The sequence below is a fragment of the Rattus norvegicus genome, chromosome 2 (genome assembly GCF_021556685.1).
Source record: "Rattus norvegicus strain SHRSP/BbbUtx chromosome 2, alternate assembly SHRSP_T2T, whole genome shotgun sequence".
NCBI lineage: Eukaryota > Metazoa > Chordata > Mammalia > Rodentia > Muridae > Rattus > Rattus norvegicus.
The window spans coordinates 24,910,171-24,934,530 of record NC_141535.1 but is presented as its reverse complement, the minus strand read 5'-3'; the positions used below and the strand labels follow the sequence as shown (position 1 = coordinate 24,934,530).

The following is a 24,360-nucleotide window of genomic DNA, read 5'->3' as shown; positions in this document are numbered from 1 at the left end:
CACACACACACACACACACCACAGCAGCAAAACAAAACACTTAAAAAAAAAAAGTAAATGTAGTGAATGGGAATAGCATGTGTACATGAGATGACATGATTTCCAGAAAGAAGAAGCCGTGATTACAAGGACTCTAAAGCAAAAGGATGCTGTGTTTTAAGGACTGCCATGAAAGCCAGTGTGACCGGACGGCAGAGCATGGTCCTAGTAAGGTGTCATAGGGCTAGATCCGGGATTCAGTCCATGGCAGGGGAAAGGCTTTAATTTGTACTTCAGGTCAGATGAACGCTATTAAGGGACTTGAGCACACAGATTATGGCATTTAATTTAGGCCTTGGAAGGTCACTACAGGCATTGTGGAGAGAGCAGACTGAGCTGGTCAACCAGTTGGCACAAAGGGGGGAGGTAAAGGAGAATGCTCCTACAGTCACCAGAGAGGTGCATTAAACACAGTCTGGCAGCAATAGGACTGGGCACAGGGCTTCTGCTCTGCGTTCATTCTGAAGGAAGGGCAGAGGAGTTTTATCATGGAAGAGAGAAGAAATAATGAGTCAGGGAATATGAGGGTTTATGGCCTAAGCAAACCCAGGAATTGACTTGTCAATAACTGAGATGGGAAGGCTGCTGGGGCAAGATTTTGTGGGTGAATGTGGGCTTACTTTCAGATATGTTGAGTCTGTGAAGACCAATAGATATTTGAGAGGGGTCAAGCAAGTAGGGCACATGAGAGCTTGGGCTTTAGGAGACATATTCTGGGTACAGAATCTACATCATTCAGGTGCTGTAAGTTGGCGCTGAGACTGTTGAAATCACCATGGGAGAATGTGGATAGGTGTGAGAAGATGGGCCTGCCCTGAAAAAGAAGCCAGAAGGAACAGCAGAGATGACCAAGAAGGAGCCACAAAGATAGTAGAAGGATGGTCAAGGTTTTGTGGCATCCCGGAAGCCAACTGAAGAAAGCATACAAAGAGCATGGAGGGGTCTTGTGTGAAGTTCTGCTGCAGCCAGTTAGGGCAGTGAGTGTCTTGAGACGCTTTTTAATCTTGGGGTGGAGTTTGAACATCAAGTAGTGGGTACTGAATGTTTTGTTATTGATTTAGCTCAACCTACAGCCTGCATGGCCATATCTCAATTGAACTCAGGCTTTGCCCAAGCATATTCATTTTATGGGAGAAATCACATACACATTCATGGAGTTTGTTTGGCCTCACGAGTATAGCTGAACATATTTATTATTAACTGGAAGGGTCTACTACATGCTTGAAAAAGTCCTCTTTAATATTTGATTGTGTGTGTGGGAAAACATGGCCACAAAGATGAACTAGAAATATTCCCAACCTGCAGCATACCAAGATGCTTGCCACAGGTGTTTCCTACACACTGCCTATGTTAGCATTACTAAGGAATTTTGTTCAAATGCTGCATTGAGAATGTAAATCCTAGATGACATTTGAAATGCTCTAGACTTAACAAGCCCTTTAGATCACTTCTGTTCTATACATTACAGGACCTCTGTCCCCCAAAATGAACTCTATCTCTAAAGCCCCCAAAATTCATTCAAAAATGATTTCATAGTTTGGCTTCAGTGAATTATTATTTTTTATTATTTTTGCCTCATTTCCCTCTATATTCCTGTAATTTCCACATCTATTTTTAAGCAACTGTGTGTGTATACACAATACATACATATACACCCTATCACATTAATTTACCATTTTTATACCTTCTTTGAAGACATTGAACATTAAATATGTGTGCTATTTCCCAGTAATATGCTGCTAACTTTGTAAAAAGATATCTCCCCACCTAAAGGTTCTTCCCTGATACATTCCCCCAAAGAGTGTAAGGTTGGTATTGAGGCCACAATAATTTTAATGATTTCAGTTAATGATTCATGCTTGGCCACATTTCACATTTCCTTTGGGAAAGATGTAAGTCAGCTGCAGAAAAGAATGGGGGTATAAGCAGAGTACCTGCCTCCAACTGTGATGTCCTGGGTTCAATGCCCAATATCACCCCTCTCTCCAAAGCAAGGCATTGCTCTTTGTGCCATGAGTACATTCCCATCACTATGTCCTGCCAAATGCTAGCCATGGCATATCACCACGTCTTCCACTTAATGGAAAATTGGGTTTTGCCTTCCAGTCATTCTAATTTACATCTTTGTAATTACTCAAGAGATTGCCATTTCCCACTATGCCAACTTCTTCCTTGTTTATACCAACTGAACACTAATTCACTAGAACCTTCTTTACAGACTAGAGAGACTAGTATCTTCTTTCAATTCAGATTATGAATAAAGTCTATTGTTATTTTGTCTTTTACATGGCTGCACCTTAGTTTTCCCATGGCTTGATTTGAAGCTACAGTGCTAGACTCTAGTGTGGCACTAATCGCACATGGGTCTTATTTAAGACAGTCAAGCAGTTCTCCGTAAGGGAGCTGGTCCCACTGTCACAGAAGGAACTCTACAAAACCTAAGACTTTCAGCTTTGCCAGGTCTCTGCACCCAAAGCTGTAATTTTAAGGAGGAACAATTACTTGAATGATTAATTATACCTCTAGTTACACCAGTAAGGCCATAATTAACTGTTGGCGCCTCCGACAAAACATGCAAATAGCTAATGGTCTCAACCAATAATTCTCCCCCCTTCTTCATCTATTTATAGGGAAGGACTTGAGACAAAGAGTTGACCATTCATTCAGTGTGGCGTGCTCATTGCTGCCTGTCTCCCTCAGATGCATAATAGCACATTGAACAGATTTTCAAGTAATTATGAAAATTAACTAAAATGCAGAATTAAAATTCTCCCAACTTCTTGGCTTGGGCAGAAATTCTACATTTTGGGCCAAAGTTTGGACAATTTTTTCTACGTGGAAAATTTATAGTACACTGGTCATGCTGTCCTTCTTAAAATAGCTACCCTGAAGTCAATTTTGTATTTTAACATAAAAATGGTGAATTCAAAGAACAGTGGGCTCAAACACTTCTTTCTACTACCTGTAAGCATTGAGAATCCAAAACAATGTGATGGCATAGTATCCCACGGTAGAACATTGACCTGTGAGCAGGTCCGGTGAACCCAAAGCAAAACCCATTAACATTTCTCCAAACGCATCAGTATCCAAATGCGTTATGCATAGGCTGTCCATCAACACATACATGTCCTCGTTTTGTTTGTTTGTTTTGTGAATTGATCTGTTTTCACACAGACCCTAGTCACAGGCTGATTAAAGGCAAGCAAGATGGCTCAGTGGGTAATGGCACTGCTGCCAAGCCTAACAAACTGAGTTTGATGCAAGGGACCCACGTGGGGGAAGGAGAGAACTGATTCCTGCAATTTGTCTTAGGACCTTCACATTTGGATGGGCTATGGCATCTACACATGTTCTCTCTCTCTCTTTCTCTCTCTCTCTCTCTCTCTCTCTCTCTCTCTCTCTCTCACACACACACACACACACACATACACACACATACACAAAATAAATTAAAACATTTTTAATAAATTAAGCTGCACGGGACCACTTCTATTATCCTATTAATTTCAAGGTTTATTGTAATTCAAACAAATTCAAGATGATAAAGGCATCTGACACCCCGCTTATTTTTCGCACATTTATTCTAAGTTAGAAAGCTGTACTCATTTTCCTCAGACACAGTCATTTCTCACCAACACCTAAGATACATGCTTCATAATAATTAAGTTCCTTTCCTTCAGCACCCTTGGGACTGATCAACTCTAGGTTCCAGAGGATGCCAACATCTAGGGATGCTCAAGTTCCTTGAAATATTTGCACACGAACTGCACAGAGTCTCCTGCATCCTTTAAATCATCATCTTTAGATCTTTGACAACACCTGAAACAATGCTTCAAGCAATACTATCAGCTGCTTCATCATTGCTAGACTACATTGTTTAGGGAGTAATGGAAGGAAAGAACAAAGCTATCTGTGTTGCATATTTTCATCTCTATGAGATTTCCCTTCAGTATTTCTCAGCCATAGTTTACTGGAACATGGATATTGAATCTAAAGATACAAGAGGTCTGTTGTTTGTAACGCACCTTCCACTTCAATTATTTTTATATATAAACTTGCATGGGCAAATTCTATTGTAGTCTAGTTTTGTCTAAAATGGTGCCTTGTTGTGTTATTCAAAGTCCTAAATAGAAGTAAGATAAAAGCTGAAAACTGGCTGAGGTAGAGTGGATTAAAAACTCTTCCTTTGTTATGACATGATCTGTCTATCTATCTGTCTGTCTATCTATTATCTGTCTGTCCATCTGTCCGTCCACCTGTCCATCCATCCATCCACCCATCCATCCATCCATCCATCCATCCATCATCTATTATCTATCATGGCTACCTACCATCTATCTAGCATCTATCTACCTGTCTTCTACTTATCCCACAGATAGTTGAACATTGTGTAGCATGTGTCAAAGACCTTTCTCATAACTGAAATGTCACTATTTGAGCACATATGCACTTTTGAGCTATGCTTCTGACTACCTGTATATCTTGATTTTTATTTTTGAAACTTGAAGGTAAATGAATGTTTCTTTTCATTCCTGTTGACAACAACTTTAATACTCTACACAGTGAACTCCAAAGATTTATAAGTGAGACCTGACCTTGGAATGAGATATCTGAAATTGTCACATAACTTTTATGTCAAGTGGCAGCCCTGGAAATATGGAGAATAAGACAGATTCAGGTCCAGCCATAGAACAGAAATGTTTAATACATAAATTCAGTAACATAAATAAATGTCACACGTAGGTGATACATACAGGTAGGAAGAGAAATATCTAATCACAAGAAGTAAGAGATCTGAAAGCTTGTCCTCTAAAGACCTAGCGCCTGGGGAGTGGCTATAGATGGAGGTTGGCCTTTGTCCCAGGAGAATTAACACAGAAATAGGGTGAGAGAAACCCCAAGACTGATGAAAGTAATCAGGATCCCTGTGCAAAGCCTGGGCACTGGAAGCTACCTCTTTTGCAAGACAAGAACTTAAAGTTTTTCACCCATTGACACAGAAAGAAATAAGGCATTTGTCCTTTGGAGCAGATCCTGACAATATAAGTCTGGCTTATGGAAATAGAATTTAATGGCACAAAAATCCCAAGCTGAGAAATTATTGATTGCTGAAATCCCCAGAGAATTGTGGAAGCCAATCTCCATCTACTCTCTCGGCAGCACCTGGTTTGTGACATAAGTTGAAATTAAATAAATAAATAAATAAATCGCAAACCCGAGGGGTAAATATCTCTAGGGAGCACAGGGCACTTTGAATGAACTTTAGATAACAGTGTGGATAATTCCACTAGGACTATAAACTAAAAATGATTAAAACACAGTAAAACAATGGAAGAAAGGAACCTAGATGGAGGGGAGCTGTAGGAGGAAATCCATCACTGCCTTAAGACGACAAGGCCAGGTCATCAAGGAACTGAATAGGTCATCTTTTTTAAAATGATCTATTTATGTTATTTTATGTGCATTGGTGTTATGCCTGAATGTATGTCTGTGTGAGGATGTTGCATCCCTTGGAACTGGAGTTATGGGAAGTTGTGAGCGGCCATGTGGATGCTGGGAATTGAACCTGAGTTCTCTGGAAGAGCAATGGGTGTCCCCAACTGCTCTCCAACACCCAGCCCCACCCCTAATAAATAGTCTTTTTTTTTTTTTGTTCTTTTTTTCGGAGCTGGGGACCGAACCCAGGGCCTTGTGCTTCCTAGGCAAGCGCTCTACCACTGAGCTAAATCCCCAACCCCCCTAATAAATAGTCTTAAATGGAAACTACAAACATCGAATTACAAATCTTGGGAAATTCCTTAAAGACAGTAGATTAGTCATGGCTGATAGGAGGGTCAAAGGCTGGTAACACGTAAGAAAACTGTAGAGTACAGGCAAGCCAGCCAACAGACTCGACAACGGAGACCAGCACTGAAGGTTTGGGAGAGGGTTAGAAAGACTAGAGAAAAGGAAAACGTCATCCTCAAAGTGAAGATGAGTAGGGATCTTTATAAAGAAAAAAGAAAGGTAGGACACATCAGATGGAAGCCGTATGCCGGGCTCTGAGCCTTTATTCTCAAGTAGATTCTCATCTAGACAGTGAGGCAAATCTGAAGGTCAAATACGAAAAGACAAATCTTTTTTTTTTTTTAAATATATTTATTCATTATATATGAGTACACTGTAGCTGTCTTCAGACACACCAGAAGAGGGCATCAGATCTCATTACAGATGGTTGTGAGCCACCATGTGGTTGCTGGGATTTGAACTCAGGACCTCTGGAAGAGCAGTCAGTGCTCCTAACCACTGAGCCATCTCTCCAGCCCCGAAAAGACAAATCTTAAAATTACTCTGAGCAGCTAAAAGTTGGAGTAGTAGAAACATTTCCAGAGTCAGCAATCTGTAAACTTAGTTGTATTTTTGTTATAGCCAAAAATGTAAAACTCTTAACTGTGCGAGCAGGTCTGCTCAGACCGTAGGGTGCATAGCAGTTAAAATGAATCAGTAAGCAATACAGATGAATGGAAATAAATCTCAAAGCAATGAAGGGGGAAGAAGGCAAACATCTTTGTGAATTTTAAAACTACAGATGATAGTGTATACTGTAATGCACGCTGAAATAGAAGCAATATTTAAAAAGGAGGCAAGAACAAGTGAGTGTTTTGCTTGTTGTTTTGTTTTGTTTTTGTCAACTGGCCATAGGATAGAAGAACCTTAACTGGGAAAATGGCTTCATACAGATTGTTTGAAAGCAAGCCTGTAGGGCATTTTATTGATGAATGGTTGATGTGGGAAGGGTGGTGAAGCCCCTTGGCAGGTGGTTCTGAGTTGTCCAAGAAGGAAGGCCATGGGGTCAAACAATGTTCTACTGCAAAGGGTAAGCGACGTCCCACTGTGGACTCTGCATCAGCTCCTGCTTCCTGGTTCCTGCCTTGAGCTCCTGTTCTAACTTCCTTCAGTGATAGACTGTGATGTGCAAATGTAATCAACACGAACCCTTCCCTTTTCTTTTCTTTTTTCTTTGCTTTTGGTTGTGTGTTTCATCACTAAGACAGAGAAGGTTCAATTAGCTCAACACGGTGCTTACGTCCAAGTGGGAGAAGCCTAGAGGAATGGAAGAATAAAGAGGCTTCTGCTCTGCTTATTGTGTGTTATATCCTTAAAAGACAAAAAATGCCCTACAGATACTCGAATGCATCAATAGGAGTTCAGTTTTAGTGACTGGCATATGGAGGTCTTGTTTTTTCTAGATAGTTGAAATATATCATAAATAAAAATTAAAAAAAAAATACAGGGCTGGAGAGATGGCTCCACGGTTAAGAGCTCACATTGCTCTTGCAGGGGAAGAGGACACAGTTCTCAGCACTCACATAGTAAAGAGGACTCAGTTCTCAGCACTCACATAGTAAAGAGGACTCAGTTCTCAGCACTCACATAGTAAAGAGGACTCAGTTCTCAGCACTCACATAGTGGCTAGCAACTGCGTAAGTCCAGTGCTAGGGAATATGATGCCCTCTTCTGGGCTCTGCAGGCACCAGGAAAGCATGCAGTACACTTAGGCACGTTGTACACAAAACCCTCATACACATAAATAAAGACAAATAAACCTTCAAAGTGAAATAAAAATAAAACTTTAAGATGACAAATATCTATATTCTCCTTCTGTTTATATCTCCTAATTTCCAAAATATGCACTCACTCCTATGTGAAGGGACAGAGTTAAGAAAAGTAGGAAGAGACTCGCATTCTACTTTTACGATGAGGAGTAATTTAATTAAATAGCTAAAAACTCTTAACGTCTTCTTGTGGCAACTTTTGGATATTATGCTCCCCTTTAATCTCTTCTTATAGAACTATATGTTTCTTAAGAAATTAAATTGATTTCAGCCAAAAAAGAAGCAGTCTGACGTATGGCGTTTCAGAGGCGGAAAAGAAAGGCGCAGCTCCTGTTTCAAAGATTTTTGTAGCACTGTCTGACTGCTGTTGTTTTTCCCTGTGCGTCTTTTGAGTCAGTCTGTAAAGTCTTCCGTGGTCCTGGGTAACTAACTCTACCTGGACCAGTGAGACGGAGGGAAGACAGCTTGTTCTTATGCTGAGGATGGAAAAGTAACTCCATTTGGCTCCTTGGAGTGGTACCATCTCTCGCCTTTGGTACAGTGACCACACATCACATCTCCTTTGGTTTCTATAGAAACAGATCTGTTTCCTAGGCAAGGGATCTATGCAGAATAGTCTTAAGACCCCTAACTTCTTGTTTCTTATTTCAAGAAGTGGGAGTGAGAACCTTTTGTCTGGTCTCCAGGAAGAGAGAAAGGGCACTCAGTCTGCAGGGTTGCCCTCTGATGACCTGGCTTCTCTTCCCAGCTTGTGTGGGGTTCAGGAACACTCTGCCCCTCTCTTATTTTCCAACTTGGCCCTGCCTATGACAGGTGCCCTTTGAGCTCTTCTCCAAGGATCTATTTCCTGGCTGTCCAGACTCAGACTCACCCAGTCCCTGTGTTCTGTAGGGAATGGAGTTATCAATCCCTAAAAACTGGGGTTGAATCTGCTTCTTCCACCTCTTTTGAAGGAGGTGTAGCTGTTTCTTTGAGACATAAGTGTGTGACTTCAGTCTCATCTTTTTCTTGTTTCTTTTCGACTGGGTTCTACTTGAGTAGAATGTAGCCTCTGTGGGACTATGGGCAACACTAGGCCGATGTGTGTGATGGTGGCCTCAGCTCTGTGCTTGCTTGCTTGCACAATCATTGTGAGAGCTGGTGTTTATGTAATTATGCAAGTTGCTTAGAATATTAAAAAGAAAATGAGGGTATGTGGCTGCTTGTTACAGAAGTCACCCACGCCGTATCCACTCTCCTGCTTCCTGTGTTTTCTACTCAAGTAGCATCCTCATTGTAGGTCAGGGACACTGGAGAGAAGGAAGCTGTTGGAAAGGTCATTGGAGGAAAGGGAAGATCTCTCCTTCTTCTCCCTGGCTATTTTCAGCCTCTTACCACAAAACCCTTTCTTGATTACCCTGTGCCAGGATTCACAGCTTGATGAGATAATAAGTGCTAACCTCCACCCCTGTGGTCTATTGAGAAATGAATTTGAAACAGTGCACTGTAACAGCTAGTGCTGTCAACTTGACAGATGTTAGAATCAGTTGGGAAATGGGCCTCTGCTTATACCTGTGAGGCTTAGCTTCGTTAATTGGGGAAGGAAGACCCGTTTTAATCATGGACAGGACAGTTCGCTAGGCAGAGGAGCCTGGACTGTAAGCATTGGTGGAAGGAAGGGAGGGGGAGGTAGGAGTGGTGGAAGAAGTGGGGGAGGGAGGGAGGGAGGTAAAGAGGGAGGGAGAGAGCTGAGCACTGGCTCAACTCATCCTTTGCCTGCTCCCTGAGTGTGAATGCAACAGAGCCATCCACAGTCTTCAAACTCTTGATATCTTGACTTCCCCAAACATGGTGGACTGTGTCTTAGATTGTGAGCCACAATAAACCATTCTCCACAGTGGTGCTTTTATCAGAGTATTTTAGCTCTTAGTCCAGTTTATAGTAAGTATTTAATAAGCACCCATTTTGTAAAGATCCCAGGATTTATATTGAATGCAACTTCTTGTTGTTCTGGAAAATTTAATGGGTAGGCTGGTTTGTGTTAAACTCATCACTGGCATCAGAAAAAATTGAATTATCCTTACAGTAAGGTCATCTTTGATTTTTATCATTGTTTTCTTCTTGATTTTTTTTTCCGGAGCTGGGGACCGAACCCAGGGCCTTGAGCTTGCTAGGCAAGCACTCTACCACTGAGCTAAATCCCCAACCCCTTCTTCTTGTTTTCTTACTATGCTATAAGTAGTCTCTTTCATTTTCTTCAAAATATCTAGCTTTTCGTTTCCACAGTTCATCACCTGGGAAGCACAAATCATTTCCTTTATCAACTCAGATTGTTGTTCTAATGACCCCATGGGGTCTTTGATTTCCCCTAACCCCTTATAAAGAATATCTGCATGAGCCCAGTTTAGATCACCCAACAAAAAGGAATGCTTAGAAGCACTCAATGGCTTCCCATAAGCCTTCAGGATAAAAGCCCAGATTCAAGATTCTCTTTCCTATTGCCTGACTCTAGCCATCTCCTACTGTTCCTGTGCTCACCTTTATTATGAACTGTGCACGGGGGTCACCAACACACATCGCCACCTGGCCCTGGGAACTCCCATAAAGGTCGTGTCATCATGTTTCAGGTCCAAGGGGATTCTAACCTACAGCAATTTGTCTCACTGGTGGAAACCCTTCAAAACTGGGCATGTGCCATGCTGCTGTCCAAGACTTGGGGGCAGGATGTTTTCACTTTCTTATGGCCTAAGCTTTATGTGAATTAGATGTGTAACAGCACTCATTCCACCCCTGATGAGGAGTGGCCTGAGAGTATGAGTCCTATGTTTGGAATCAGCTCCATAGACAGAAGCCACCTCTGGACCATATTCTCTGGAGTCTAGCACAAGGGTGTTCATTTGAAGGTGTTTCTAAAGTCAACATTATATAATATTTTCTTTATGAGAAGCTACTTTCCCCCTCTGACTTGGACTAGAATTCCAGTGGGAATTCTGAGAATGTGTGATTTCTGTATTTTTTGGTGTGTATATCTTTGGGTTGGTGCCCCATAACCCTTTTATTTTGAGGGTTTCTTACAGCAAGTGTTTAGACATGAAGCCCTGGCTTATCTTGACTTGTCTTCTATATTATTCTTAGCATCAACCTTGTAGGGGTTAGGTGGAGCCTAAATTCACCTATAAGCACATTCATAGCTAAATAAGGATTTGTGTGAGGAAACATAACTCAAGGTTATTTCCAGTGTTGTAGTTTAAGGAAATGCATAAGGAAAGCTTCATTTTCTTCAGCGTGAATTCTTTCTTTTCCTGGTATCTTAAATGATAACATAAGCATTGAGGAAAGCAACCTTTGAAAGAAAAACAAACATGAAAATGGCTTATGACAATCAATGGTCTAATCTCTTATATGCATCATCCTTTCGTCTGGCATTGTGACTCAGGTTAGGCCATGAAATTAAGACCTATGTGAGGTCATGATGTAATGGCATTCTATACACCGTTTAATTACAGTCATGGACTTTAATTTAATCAAAACAATGGTATCATTGAAAATTTGTGTACTTCTCAGTTTTAGTTATAGTCTCCAAAAGGAAGATTTATAATTCAGAATGAGTTTTTCAGAAGAAGGCTTGAAATAAATAGGGCATATACGCACATAAAATGGGGAATTAACCCAAATTCCCAAGTTCTCTTAGAAAACAGAAAAAGTGGTTACAGAGTGTTAAGTGTGCAGAAACACAAGACATCACACTCTGCCCCCTCACCCACCCAACGTGGTGCCAACAGAAACAAACTAGTCAATGTCGGAATTCATTGGCAGAAAGGCACCTGAGAAGTGGGCTCAGAGCTTGCTAGTGAGAGAGACCTCCATCCAAAATGCCAGTTACAATCTGGCTACTCCGATTGCCCTTGGTGGCAGAAATGAGTGTAGCCAGGGCAGAAGGTACAAATCTCCCAGTTAGTGTTTGTGCAGACACAGAATTCGTCAGAGTGACATTGTGACTCAGAATTCTAAGAAACTGCAGATCTGGGGGATAGGTCTTACCTAGTGTGTGCAAGGTCCTGAGTTGTTTGATTCCTTAGCTCCATGAATAAAGTAATAATAATTGTCACTCTGGAAAAATATGGCTTTTATATCTATCCACTGGTATTTGTCATGCATTTGGCTGATTATGTACATAGTATTAAATTAGCTTAGAAACATGTACCACCTATCTGCTCCCCCCTCTCTCTCCCTCTCTCTCTCCCTTCCTCCGTGTGTGTGTGTGTGTGTGTGTGTGTGTGTGTGTGTGTGTCAAATACACAGATGAGGAATCCACTTGACTTTTTGGAATCTATGACTTGCCTGCCTTTTCATGTGGGTTTTAATTACCTTTTAAAAATGTATTATTTCACAGTGCGTGGACAATATCCGATGCAATGGATTGATGACTATAGTCTTCGAAGAGAATTCTAAAGTTACTGTGCCCCATATGATAAAGTAAGTGCAGAAATCCTCTCCCTGCCATTTTAATCAAGATCAGATCATCAGAGAACGAGAACCCTTGAACGTAGCCCGGAGGATTCACGAACTCTTCTGGGGAGCGTACATTGTGTCAGACATGAAGTAACTCATGTTGAATCCTATAACTAGCAATAGCTGGTATCAAATGCCTTTTCAGATTCACAGCACATGGGCAGCTAGCACTGGGATGTGTTTTCACAGTATTAACATATACCCTTATTCAGGACAAAAATCCTGTCAAGATGCTCAAGTTCAGTGTTAAACACTGCTCAAGGTCAGGGGGTAGATGAAGGTGTGGCTGGGTTATTGCCGTTGTCGCAGTGAGTACGAATCCTCTCACTCAGACTTGGCTGTAGAGCCAGGTTCAGACATTCACCACGCCTGACGGACATCAGCTGTCATGACTATGGCACCATCTGCTTACTGCATGTGTCTGGCTTTGCTCAGAGGCCATTGCTCAGGCTGCCATCTTGTCCCATTCTCCAAAAAAGCAAGTCCTGTAGCTTAAATGGATCACTAGGACGTCAGAGTTTAGAATGAGGAATTATACCAATAGCTACCAACTATGCATGTCAGAGCCCTGTGTCAACAGTCTTGAGCATGTGGGATTGTATTCATTTTCAAACTTAGAAACTGGGGAAGGAATTGTCTTTTATTCTCATTTTATCTTTGGTTGTGTTTGTTCCACATTGCGTTCACGTTTTAAATGTCTGTGAATGGGTATTCGTCTGCATGTGTGTCTGTGTACCACATGCATGCAGTGCACTTGGAGGCCAGAAGAGGACATCAGCTCCCCTGGGACTGGAGTTCAGGCCATTGCGAGCCGATATGTGGAGGCTGGCAATGGAACCTAGGTCCTGTGGAAGAGCCTCAGTGCTCTTAAACACTGGGCTATCCCTCCAGTCCCTTGCATTCCACATTTTTAGAGTAGAATGTCTTCTTTAAAAACAACTTGGCTGTATATTTTTTAAAAGTTATTTGAAAATAAGAACATTTCTTTCATGCTTTCCTGTGTGGATATTTTCAGGTCTGAATTGTCATGCTGAGACAAACTGCTACCTTACCTATAGAAGGATGACGGAGTGCTTCAGAGTCGTGTTAGCGTGCTCCCCGTGTGGCAGAACATCACACGAAGGCAGAGAATGCAATACCAGAAAACTATTAGAATGAGACTTAAAAATAGCCTCTTACATTTTAGTCCATTTTAAAAATATTTCAGAGAGGGCCGTTTATAAATTCTAGAGCAAAGATACTGTTTGGATTTAATTTCCTAGGTTTTCAACTTGGAAATTTCTTTCTGAATTAATTAAAATACCTGACTATTCAGAACAAGTATGGGGTATTAAGTCGGGTTTAAATTATAGGATTTTCTCATTAATTTTTACGTGAGGATTCTGAATTCACATACGATATGTATTTGAGTCCATGTGCTTTAGAATCATAATGGTTAGTCAGGTGCTGTGGGTAAGTCCAAAGCCCGTGGAACCCAAGGCAACTGCATATCGACCCTTACACGTTTTGTTTGACTTCCAAAGTTAACAAAAACTTCAGTTGTGTGTCTGACACTTGGGGCTGGTGCCACACACATTTACTGTCCCCTCCCATGTTAGGGTATCTGCCCACTCTCATTGCAGAACCATTTTCACATAGACTGAACGTTTCTGCCTTGAAATTCTGGAAGCGACATAGGAATGAGAGACCTGCTGACTGGCCAGGGTTTCCCCGCCACACTTGTTATAGTCCTAAGACACAGAGAAGGTTCATAATTTATCCATTTGCCAGCCTCACTGGTTTTCTTCAGAGGAGCTGCGGAGCTTAAGGCCAGCAATTCTGCTTCCCTGTGCATCTGTCTCCATGGCTACAAGCCATTGGAGCGGTAGGAAGGGGAGGGGCCATGAACGTTTTTTTCAGAGTTAAGAGGAAAACATCCCAACACAGCCATGTCTTGTTGTTGGCACGACATGATAAACACTTGCTTCCTTTTCAAACTCATCAATTATAATGGGCAATTCGGCTTTGATCCCTCAAGATGGCTCTTTGTGTGTTTACCAAACAGGAGCTGTTCTTGCCATTGGAGGTTTAAGTTGATACACTGTGGCTTTCTTGGGGGTCCCTTAGGAAATAGTGGGAGAGCCTAGTCGGTGTAATAAAAGAAAATGAAGTAATTTGATAATATTGAGTTTATTTTCTTAAAATGAGAATACAGTCGTGAATTTGAAGGACAGTGTTGTAATTAGTTTAAGTTAATCTCATGCTGGCTGCAACTGCATTCTTCCCTCCTAGTGTTTTCAACAAAGTAATTATAGTGAAAACGGCAACGCAGAGCTCAAGACCAGTTAGAACGCAAAACAGCGGCTGTGGGAAAACATCCCTTTAAATGGCAGGCAGACTGAGGCTTTCTTTCTTTAATAATACCTGACCTTTACTTTTTTGGAAAACGGAGATTTCGATGGGATACGTGAAAGAAAAAGATGACTATTTTATTCAACCCTTTCATGAGACTGATTAGTTCATAAAAAGTCACTCCGATCTTTTGATAAATGAGAACTCAAGAGCCAGAAAGCTGCTGTTGGTTGAGGATCGTGTAGTACATAAATGAAAGAGCAGTGTGGCTCTTTAGCGAACCTCCGAAGACCCACTAGTATATTTCCAAAATCAATAATGCGAATGAAGTCAGCAGGCTACCCTGGGCCAGGCCCTCTGCAGAGGAAGGCTGGCCATTAAATGGTGCAGGCGAAGTGCTCCTGCCTACACAACACATAACTCCTGCTAGAGCAAGCAAAGGAAGCTATTGATTCCTGCTCATCCAAAGAAAATACATATGTCATTGAAAACTCTTCAAAGCGTTAGAAGACCTAAGCAGGGGCTCCTATAACAGCACCAGCTGATGCTTAGCAAGAAATTGGCTCTCAGAAATGCATGGGCCCTGTTTTAACATCAAAGTAGTGAACCCTGCACGCATCCTTTAGCACAGTAGTGATGGTCAGCACTGCCGATGTTCTACTCTGAGACTTTCCTGAAGAGGAACAGAATTGATCAGGAAGTGAAGCCTAGAGGGTTCCAGTGGTCCTCCTAGTGAGGCCACCAGCGAACGGCCTCCTGCGAAGTCGGGGGCAGCGATGGAAGGATTTGCAGAACTGAAGTAGAGTTTTTCACATGGTAACCATGTTAGATAGCATTCACAGGATGGTTGGCCTGTATTATTCTTTTTAAGAGTTAATTTCCTATGTTGCAGAATATTGAAAACAGAATGCAAATTTAGCATGCTAATTTGTGAGTTAAATTATGTTAAAAGTTTAAGCATATTAACAAGCCAGAAAGACTAAAATAAATCAATTATGCATTCAATTCAAGAAGTTAGGAAAAGTATGAGAGGGCCCGGCAAGACGACATAGTGGGGAAAGGTATCCGCAGCCCAGTGACCTGAGCTCCAGCCCTGGAACCCACACAGTAGAAGGAGAGAACTGACTCCTACAAGTTATCCTTTACCTCCAAATATATCTCCCCACATAAATATAGTAATTAATAAATTAAACAAAATATAATAGACATGATATATAACATATTATATGATAAACATAATATATCATATAATAAATATAAATAAAGAAAAGAAAAATAAAAAATTAAGTAACATAAAAGGAAAGATGTTAAAAAGGATGAGACGTTAAATGTAAGAAAATACTGGAAGGCATAATCAGTAAAGAATAATAACCTGTAATAATATCAGAAGCCATGTAATTGACAAATCAAAGATTTGGTTTTAGAAGGTAAAATAATAAATTATATCTTGTATACTGGTATCACATCTTTATAATACAATGTATCCTAATATTTTACACAGCAGGAAGAGCCACCTTTTCCTCCTCCATACACCAGGGCTTCTCACCACTACATTTCAAGCATACTTCTGAAATTCTGTTTTAAGTGCATGAGAAATCTCCTTTTTTCTACTAAAGTCCACATTGGTGTCGCCTTTCTAATAAAACACGATTGGATTAGGGCAAGGAGGACTCCACACAGTAAAACCATATGTCATTACAAACCACATAATTCCTTCTAGCCTCCCTGAATTAGAATGTCCTGGTGGCACATCGTGTTCCCAAACACATCTGTGGCATGTCATCCCACCTGAACATCGCTAGGTCATCTGTGGAGGGCGCCAGAAGTCTCATTTGAATGTGTTTACAAACGCTGCAGCACTCAGCGGCTCAGGCGGAAGCTGTGCCCGCTTTGCTCACAGGCTCCTGCTTTGCATGTAGGTCTGATGCCCGTCTTCATAAAGACGACACTGACATCTGTTTCAGTAAAACACTCAATTCCTGCAAAGTGCCCCAGATCCGCTACGCCAGCGTGGAGCGCCTCTTGGAGCGGTTGACGGATTTGCGGTTTCTGAGCATCGATTTCCTCAACACCTTCCTGCACACCTACCGCATTTTCACCACGGCTGCCGTAGTGCTGGGGAAGCTCTCCGACATCTACAAGAGGCCTTTCACCTCCATTCCTGTCAGGTACTCCGGCTTTGCCGATGTTAGTCTCTAAGAGCAGCGCCTAAGCGATTGGCTCACCTTTGACTTTACTCCATGAGCGGAAGTGTTAAATTAAAGGTCTGAGTTCTCTAGGGAAGACATAGAGATGCCTGAAGTCTTCAACTGACCTTACCCTATGATTATTTGGAAGCTGGCTCGTTTATTTTAGCATCCTCACCATCATTACTAATCATTGTTATTATTATTATTATTGGCAAACATGCTCTTAAGTGCTAATGTTCCTGTGGGTCATCTGAGGAAGGGATGTGCAGTTGCCTCCCTTGCAAGACCTCTACCCCTCAAAGATGGAATGCTATTGGCTGTTACTTCAAGGCTTCACCACTCCTTGATGGCAAGGGATCAGATGTCCCAGACAGTCTGTGCTCTCCTGGCACAGGCACGAGCACTCGTAGCTTTTAAATTAAGGAGAATCCAGCAGTAGCAATACAGTGTTATCAAGACCATCAGATGTAGGCAAGCTGAGAGTGTGTTCCTTCGTGATAGCTGAGACTTGTCTCCATTTGTCTACAATCTGTTAATTTGCTCTTCTTTTTAGATCACTAGAGTTATTTTTTGCCGCGAGCCAGAACAACAGAGAACATTTGGTCGATGGAAAATCCCCACGTCTTTGTCGCAAGTTCTCTTCCCCACCTCCCCTGGCTGTATCCAGAACGTCCTCCCCAGTGAGGGCCAGAAAGCTGTCTTTGACATCTTCCTTGAACTCAAGGATCGGAGCCTTGGACCTGACTACATCCTCATCTTCCAGTAGTCCCACCACTGTCCACAGTCCTGCTGCGTCCCCACCACCTCACACTGGTAAAGTACCAATGGAACTTAGCAAGGGGTCTCTCTGTTCCAGATCAAAGTCAGGGGCCGGGGAAGAGAATGAAGATGAGCCCATGGAGATCTGTATAGCATGCCCACATGAAGTACTCAAAGTGTATTCCCTAGCATACTGGCATGATCACATCCCACGCTTGCAGCTGCCTGGTTCCTACCATCGTTCTGGACTCTCAGCTACTTTGTAGCTATTTCCTTCTGTTTGCATAGAAAGCAGGAAGGATACAGTGCCTGTTGAATAAAGAGCTTCCTTGCAGATTCTTGCCCTGGAACAACAGGCAGCTGTTAGTTTTCCTCTTCTCTACCGTCAGGGTGAGATGTAGTTAGTCATCAACAGAGGACTGGTACATCGAGATTACATGACTGGGAAGTTCTTGGATTATGATTAAAGCTGATTGGCTAATGAGTTACCATGATACTTTGTCTAAAAGACAAGCTTTGAACGCTCTTGTCCAATCACTTGGGTTCACCGTTTCCTCCATCTCTGTTGGCTGCATGTAGGATCTGTCCTTCCCAACCCATCATCCCCAGGATGACCTAAACTGGAAGCACTAAGAGCATGCAGGGCTTGGTCATGGAGAAGGGGCTCTTCCAGGCTGGGTTAAAAGTATAGTGAGTCCATTTAAAACAGAAACGTACTTTTTCTGTGATGCAGCCAAATTTTGATGACTTTACGGTGGGGTTTTACTTTGTACCCCAGGCTGTTGTTCTCAAATGTATAGCAATGCTTCGGCCTCAAATTTCCTAAGAGCTGGGATTGTAAGCGTGGGCACACCATGTATGGCTGTAAAATGGTGTTGAGCATGTGGATTATAGCACATGGCTTCTGAGCTTACTTTCTGGACCGGCTTCCCATTGCATGTAGAATGGTTCGTTTCTCCTTCTAAGGTCTGCAAATCCTCTGAGACTTGTGGCTGAGTCCCTCCCCACAGCATTTTTTTCAGACTCTCTCACCTACTAGGCTACAGTTACAATGATTTCCTCCTTGTGTTTTCAAAACTCCTGGGTAGTTCCTACGGCAGGGCCTTTCAGTCTTTACCTGCGCAAACTCCATGAGATCAGTGACCTACCTTGTCTAGCTTTTTCTTCTCACTGTCTTGCATGCCTTGGCCAGTGCTTAGCAGGAAGTAAATGGCTATTAAATGGAGGAATGAAGAAAAAACCCAGGGAACTAATTGAGTGTCCTCTATATAATAGCTAATATTAACTGACAACTTGATGAGGTGTAGAGTCACCTCTGGAGATGCCTAAGAGCTGTGGATAGACTGAGTTAAATGACGTGGGAATACCATACAAACTGTGGGCAGCATCACCCCACGGACTGGAGTCCTAGACTGAATAAAAGAGAGCAAGATAGCCGAGCGTTCGTCTCTCTCTGCTTCTTGGCTGTGGACACAAGGTGATGGACTCCCCCACATTCCTACTGTTACAACTTCCCTTCTACCATGAGCTGAGCCTAGAACATGAGCTAAAGTAAACCCTCCCTTCCTTGGGTTGCTTTTGACAGGGATTGGGTCCCAGCAATAGGATAAGCAGCTGGTGTACTTGCATACTCTTCCTCGGGGTTGTGCCCCATAGGGCTCTAAGGGCAGAATTTAAAACCCAGTGCTATTGTGAAGGCTGTAAGCAAGTTTCATAGCTGCATTAGCAAAGACCTTTCCCCCTTTAATATAACTGAGTTACTTATTGATGCTAACACAAAAATCAGGCAATAAGTCAGACAGCACTCAGATTTAAGGGGAGCCCCCCCAGATGGAGGCCCAGATCATTGCTTTTCTGCTCGCTTGAAGCTTCTATGTGCTTGCTCCCCCAGATCACTTAAATAAACTTGCTGGGTGAAGTGTTTAATGGAATTTTAACTGGAGTGGTTGTCATTATCCAAAGTGGCAGCTTTTTTTTTTAAGAAAAGAAATTCTTTAAATTGACAAGTGAGCAATTAAGGAGGAGGGGGGAAGATAATTAAAAAGTCATTAAAACAACAAGCCTTGCAAAATCATGCTGAATTCTTGGAAATAATGAGGCAAGGACTAGGTGACAGATGTAACTGAGGTTCTATCCAGCACCGGAATCTGAGCACCTCCAAGGATGGAGTGACTTGGGCTTATCTTTATTATTATTATTATTATTATTATTATTATTATTATTAATTATTCACTTTACATCCTGCTCACTACCCCCTCCTGGACACTCCCTCCCACAATCCTTCCCCCAAACCCTTCCCCTTCCCCTCTGAGTGAGTGGGGGCCCCCTGGGTATCCCCCTACCCTCGCACACACATCAAGTTTCTGGGAGGCTAGGGGCATCCTCTCCCACTGAGGCCAGACAACGCAGCCCAGCTAGAAGAACATGTCCCACCCACATACAGGCAGCAGCTCCTGGGATAGAATAGGGCTTGGGATTATCTTAACCTCTCTGAGGCCTCAGTGGCCTGGGCAGTCCAAGAGTTTCCCAGGGTATGGTGAATTCTTTCCCCTCTGTTGCCAGATTCCAGTGAATCTTTGGGATCAGCACTATAGGATCAAGGGTTTCCATGTTAGCTTCCTGGCTCCCTTTGGTTGATCTTAGGGCTGGGATGAGGTCAGCTGCCCCATGAATGGTCAGGGCTATTCTGGGAGTTGAGCAGATACTGTGTGTGCTCCAGTGGTTGGAACTGTTGTGTGGGGAAAGTAGGATGGTGCCCTACTCTGGCTCTGTGGGTAAAAGACATGTAATTATAGGTAGGCAGACAGGAGCAGGAAGCAGAAAGGCAGGGAGACTGTGCCTGGCTAAGCAGGACTAGGGAGTGTCTTTGATATGAGCTAAGAGAGGCTTGTGACTTAGTGGGAGAAGGCAAGCCAAGCTTGGGTAATGAAACTGTATGTGTAGGGGTTAGTGAGCGCTCCTCTGAGTGACTGTCCTTCCTGAACGTGAAAGTCTTTCCCTGCTTTGACACCAGGAGCATCCCTGTAAGCAGAACTGTCTAGTTTTCCTAAGGCATCCAAATATTGACTCAGATTAAAGCAAAAGTCCTTCTAATGGTTTTCTCCTTCCCTGATTTTTTTTTAATGACAAGAAAGTTAAGCAATCAAAAGCATTCACAACAGATCACTAGAACCTTTTCATCTTGACCAGGAAAATACAACTGGTCAACAAAACCTCATTCCTCCCTTCCTTCAGATTCTGGCAGCCACCATTGTATTTTCTGTTGCTCTACGTCTATTGGAAGTAAAATCACGCCATTTTTGGCCTTTTGTGACTGACTTACTTCACTTATCTTAGTATCTCAGTTCTCCTGGGAAAAGCACATGTAAACACACACATATAAGTACACATACATACACAAACACATACACACATGCACATATGAGCATGCATATGCATACACAAACATATACACAAACATACACATGTACACATATGCACAACACAAACACACTAGAACACACAGAAGAGCACACACATGCACACATGAATACATAAACATAAGCAAACACACATAAGCACACATACAAGTACACATACATAAGAGCACACACGTACACACATATGAGCACGTACATGCACACATATGAGCACAGACACATGCAGAAACATGAGTGCATACACACAAGCATACACATGTACACAGATGAGCACACACACAAGTACACATGCAAATACAAGAGCACATATAAATAGAGCACATACATGTATATATAAGAGCACATACACACACTTTGGTCAATGCCTTCTTTGGTTCTTTTTTTTTTTTAAGATTTATTTATTTAATGTATGTGAGTACACTCTAGCTGTCTTTAGACACACCAGAAGAGGGCATCAGATCCCATTACAGGTGGTAGTGAGCCACCATATGGTTGCTGGGAATTGAACTCAGGACCTCTGGAAGAGCAGTCAGTGCTCTTAACTACTGAACCATCTCTCCAGTCCCACCTTCTTTAGTTCTTATCTTGGAGTGCACAGCATTGGTCTAGAATGCTTAGGACACTGTTAAGTGTGGGTTACAGATGAAGTGGTTTTTTCCCTCTTGGAGCAATAAGCTAGAAGACAGATTTAGGGCTCAATCTATTTGTAGCTGTTATACTATCTAAAACTATGTAATTCATAATCAACAGAAGTTTGTTTTTCAGAGATTCTGGAGGGCAAGATATCAAGAGATGAATATTGTTTTGTTTTGTTTTGTTTTTCTGTGTAGAGTAGTAGACGTGTAGAAAGCCTCACTTGAGCAAGGGGCAGGGCCAGAGGAAGGAACCCACTCTTGGCAAATAGCATGGCATCTTTATGAAGGTAAAGGTTTTGTGACTTAATCATCCTTAAAGGTCCCAACTCTCAGCACAGTTGGGCTAGGGATTAATCTTCTAACACAGGGGTAGATTCAAATCATAGCATGACAAGATTCTGATAAATGAGAAAAGCTCCTGGGCCAGGCTCCCTGGGTGCTTCAGAGCCTTGGCTGTTTATGCCCTGAGGCTGGCAGATGAGAGGGCCTGGAATTCATGCTCACAGTACAGGATTAGCTCAAGTGAAGGCAGAATTTTTCTTTCCTACTGGGTTTGCCTCAAACAAAAGATTGAGAGTTTGTTCTAAGAGTTGGGATCTGGATGCTAATAGGTTAGAACTATTTTACATTTTCAGTTCCTTGTATGCTGTTGACCTCCCATTCTGGGTGGAGCAGAAAGTCCAAGGTGTGTGGTTGATGAGCTGGCTGACATAAGGCTGTGCTCGAGAAATGCCTGCACCTCTCTGCTCCTGGGTTTTCCAGGCATAGCTTCCTGCTAACATAGCCCCTGAGCTCTTTGTAGCCCGATATTAAGAGCTTCTTACGTTTCTATTCTCTTTACCTGTCTGTAGCTGCTTCTAATGTCTTTTCATTTAAGATAGTAGTCAAACAGACTCATGACCAGACACATTCGGACTAAAATAAGATAGGTAAAGAAATCAGGCCATGGGGGAAAACTGGGATACATGAGGATAGGGGTTATATGGTCTTCTCTGTGGTCCTCTGAGCCCTGGAGTCCTTGACTTCGCTTCTGATTTTCTTATTTGACAGAATGGAGGCAGACGAGAGAGAAATTATGTGATTCTCACCGAAAGCTGAGGACAGCCTGTCTGAACAGGTTCATCTTTCCTGGCTATTGGGACTTGATAGACAGATTCCCCACAGTAAAAGGCTTAGAATTAAAACTGCTGTCATGGTGGTTCTCGGGGGCGTTCTTCTGAATAGATAAGATGGCTCCATTATGGACTCGGTTTTTATTCTGCCATGATGTATGGGCAATCTTGGTCATGAATACCTTTATGGCAGACATGGCTGGACACGGAGGCATCAGCCTGATGATTCAGAGCATATATGCGGGGATGCATGCTTCTTTGTAAGTGTGCACGGATATACATGTGACATCTGTGTAAATCAAGGGTGCTGTTCCATTTCCCTTGCTGTCCAGTCCTGAAAGCTTCCTAAAGGCAGGAAAGTGGAAGGCTCCGACCAATCTTTAATTCGAAAGATGTTTGCATGTGCTTTGCATAATATCAAGAGTCAAAACAGCTGGCAAAACTTAAATAAGGCTGAGTGCAAAGAGCTACTACTTTTTCTTTTACTTTTTTTTCCTTTTTTGGCCTCCCACTTCAGAATCCAACCCCACACAGTCTCACGGTGTAACATCAGCTTTGCCCGTGACATCCACAGAGAGCACAGGTCTCCCTGACGGCCACCCAGTTTTACGGTAAACTCATTTAAATGCCGGGTGACCATTGTCTAATCTCACTGTCACTGCAATGGTAATGCCACTTTTTTTTTTTTTTGTAACAGTTCAGACAAACTTTAAATGGCGTGAACAAAAAGAAGAGAAACAGAAAACATCCCTCAAAATAAACAGGGCAATAATTTTCTTTAGAGGTAAATAATGTAATTTAATCTTTTTACATCCCAGTCTCCAAATCTAGTCGAGGCTCATCTAACCCCCACCAGGGCCCTCCTGTCCTATTGGACCCTCCCTGATTTTCTCTTCCCCAAAATGTTTCTTTAAAAAAAAAAAAACCCTAAATGGCTATGAACTGATCAATGATGGGTTCTCAATGGAAATCAACACAGTGGCAAGCAAGGCAGGAATGAAGAGCCCAGTGGTTGCATCACACCTGCTGTCCCTTCCCTCACGAGGTCCACTCAGGCCATGATCATGCACTTTACCCATCCGAGTGTGGCTGCACAGCCCACAGGACCAGAATCTGTTTCCCTGTTCTCGGTTTGAAAATTGCCTGCCTGGAGGCTGAAGTGCTCCTGATTTTAGCGTTTGTTTTGAGCCCACATCTGCCCACTTGTCCTGTAGGCAAGGCTGTCTGCACAGTGCTTGGCTGGGAATGGGCAAGCCAGGGAGAAGCGCTTCCCCTGTGTTCGCTCATAGTTGGTTATCGACTGTGCCCCTGCTCTTTCAGGACATCGAGGTCCTATTTAGTTCTCTCAGTCAAGACGTTAACTAAAAAAGCTGCATTTTGTTAATGCTGACTACAGGGCTCCTTGTCTTCTCAGACGGATGAATGCATGCTTGGATTGAACCAAGGACTTGTACTTGATATTCTGTTCTTCCACAACACATGCTTCCCGTTGCTGAATGTGGAAGGAGCTATTTAGGAAATAATAAAACCAACAGCTAAGCACTGTCCTTTCTTTTTGCTCTTTGTGTGCATCTTACCAGCTTTTCTGTAATTATGTCACTCAAGAAAAGACTCTAAGCACTTCCTTTCTCTGTTGCGTTTCAAAAGATCAAAATCGTGGCCGTAATTCTAAGGGAGTAAATAATATGAAAGTTTAAAAATAGTTTTACATGAAGTCATTATGTTTTTTTTTAATGTTTGTTGAGTAAAACCTTGGATGGTGAGGCAAGGGAAGTAGCCTACTTGACTGG

The 24,360-nt window shown here is 42.3% G+C and overlaps 1 protein-coding gene across 3 annotated transcripts in view; it reads left to right on the top strand.

Annotated features, from left to right (window-relative positions):
• Nucleotides 1-24,360, top strand: part of Rasgrf2 (RAS protein-specific guanine nucleotide-releasing factor 2) — a 242,029-nt gene that overhangs the window by 109,775 nt on the left and 107,894 nt on the right. For 2 of the 3 annotated variants that reach the window (NM_053721.3, XM_087614308.1), the window contains 3 exon segments: nt 12,007-12,089; nt 16,376-16,624; nt 17,199-17,458. In NM_053721.3, coding sequence (NP_446173.2) covers nt 12,007-12,089; nt 16,376-16,624; nt 17,199-17,458 — 592 coding nt within the window. 3 annotated transcript variants of the gene reach the window in all.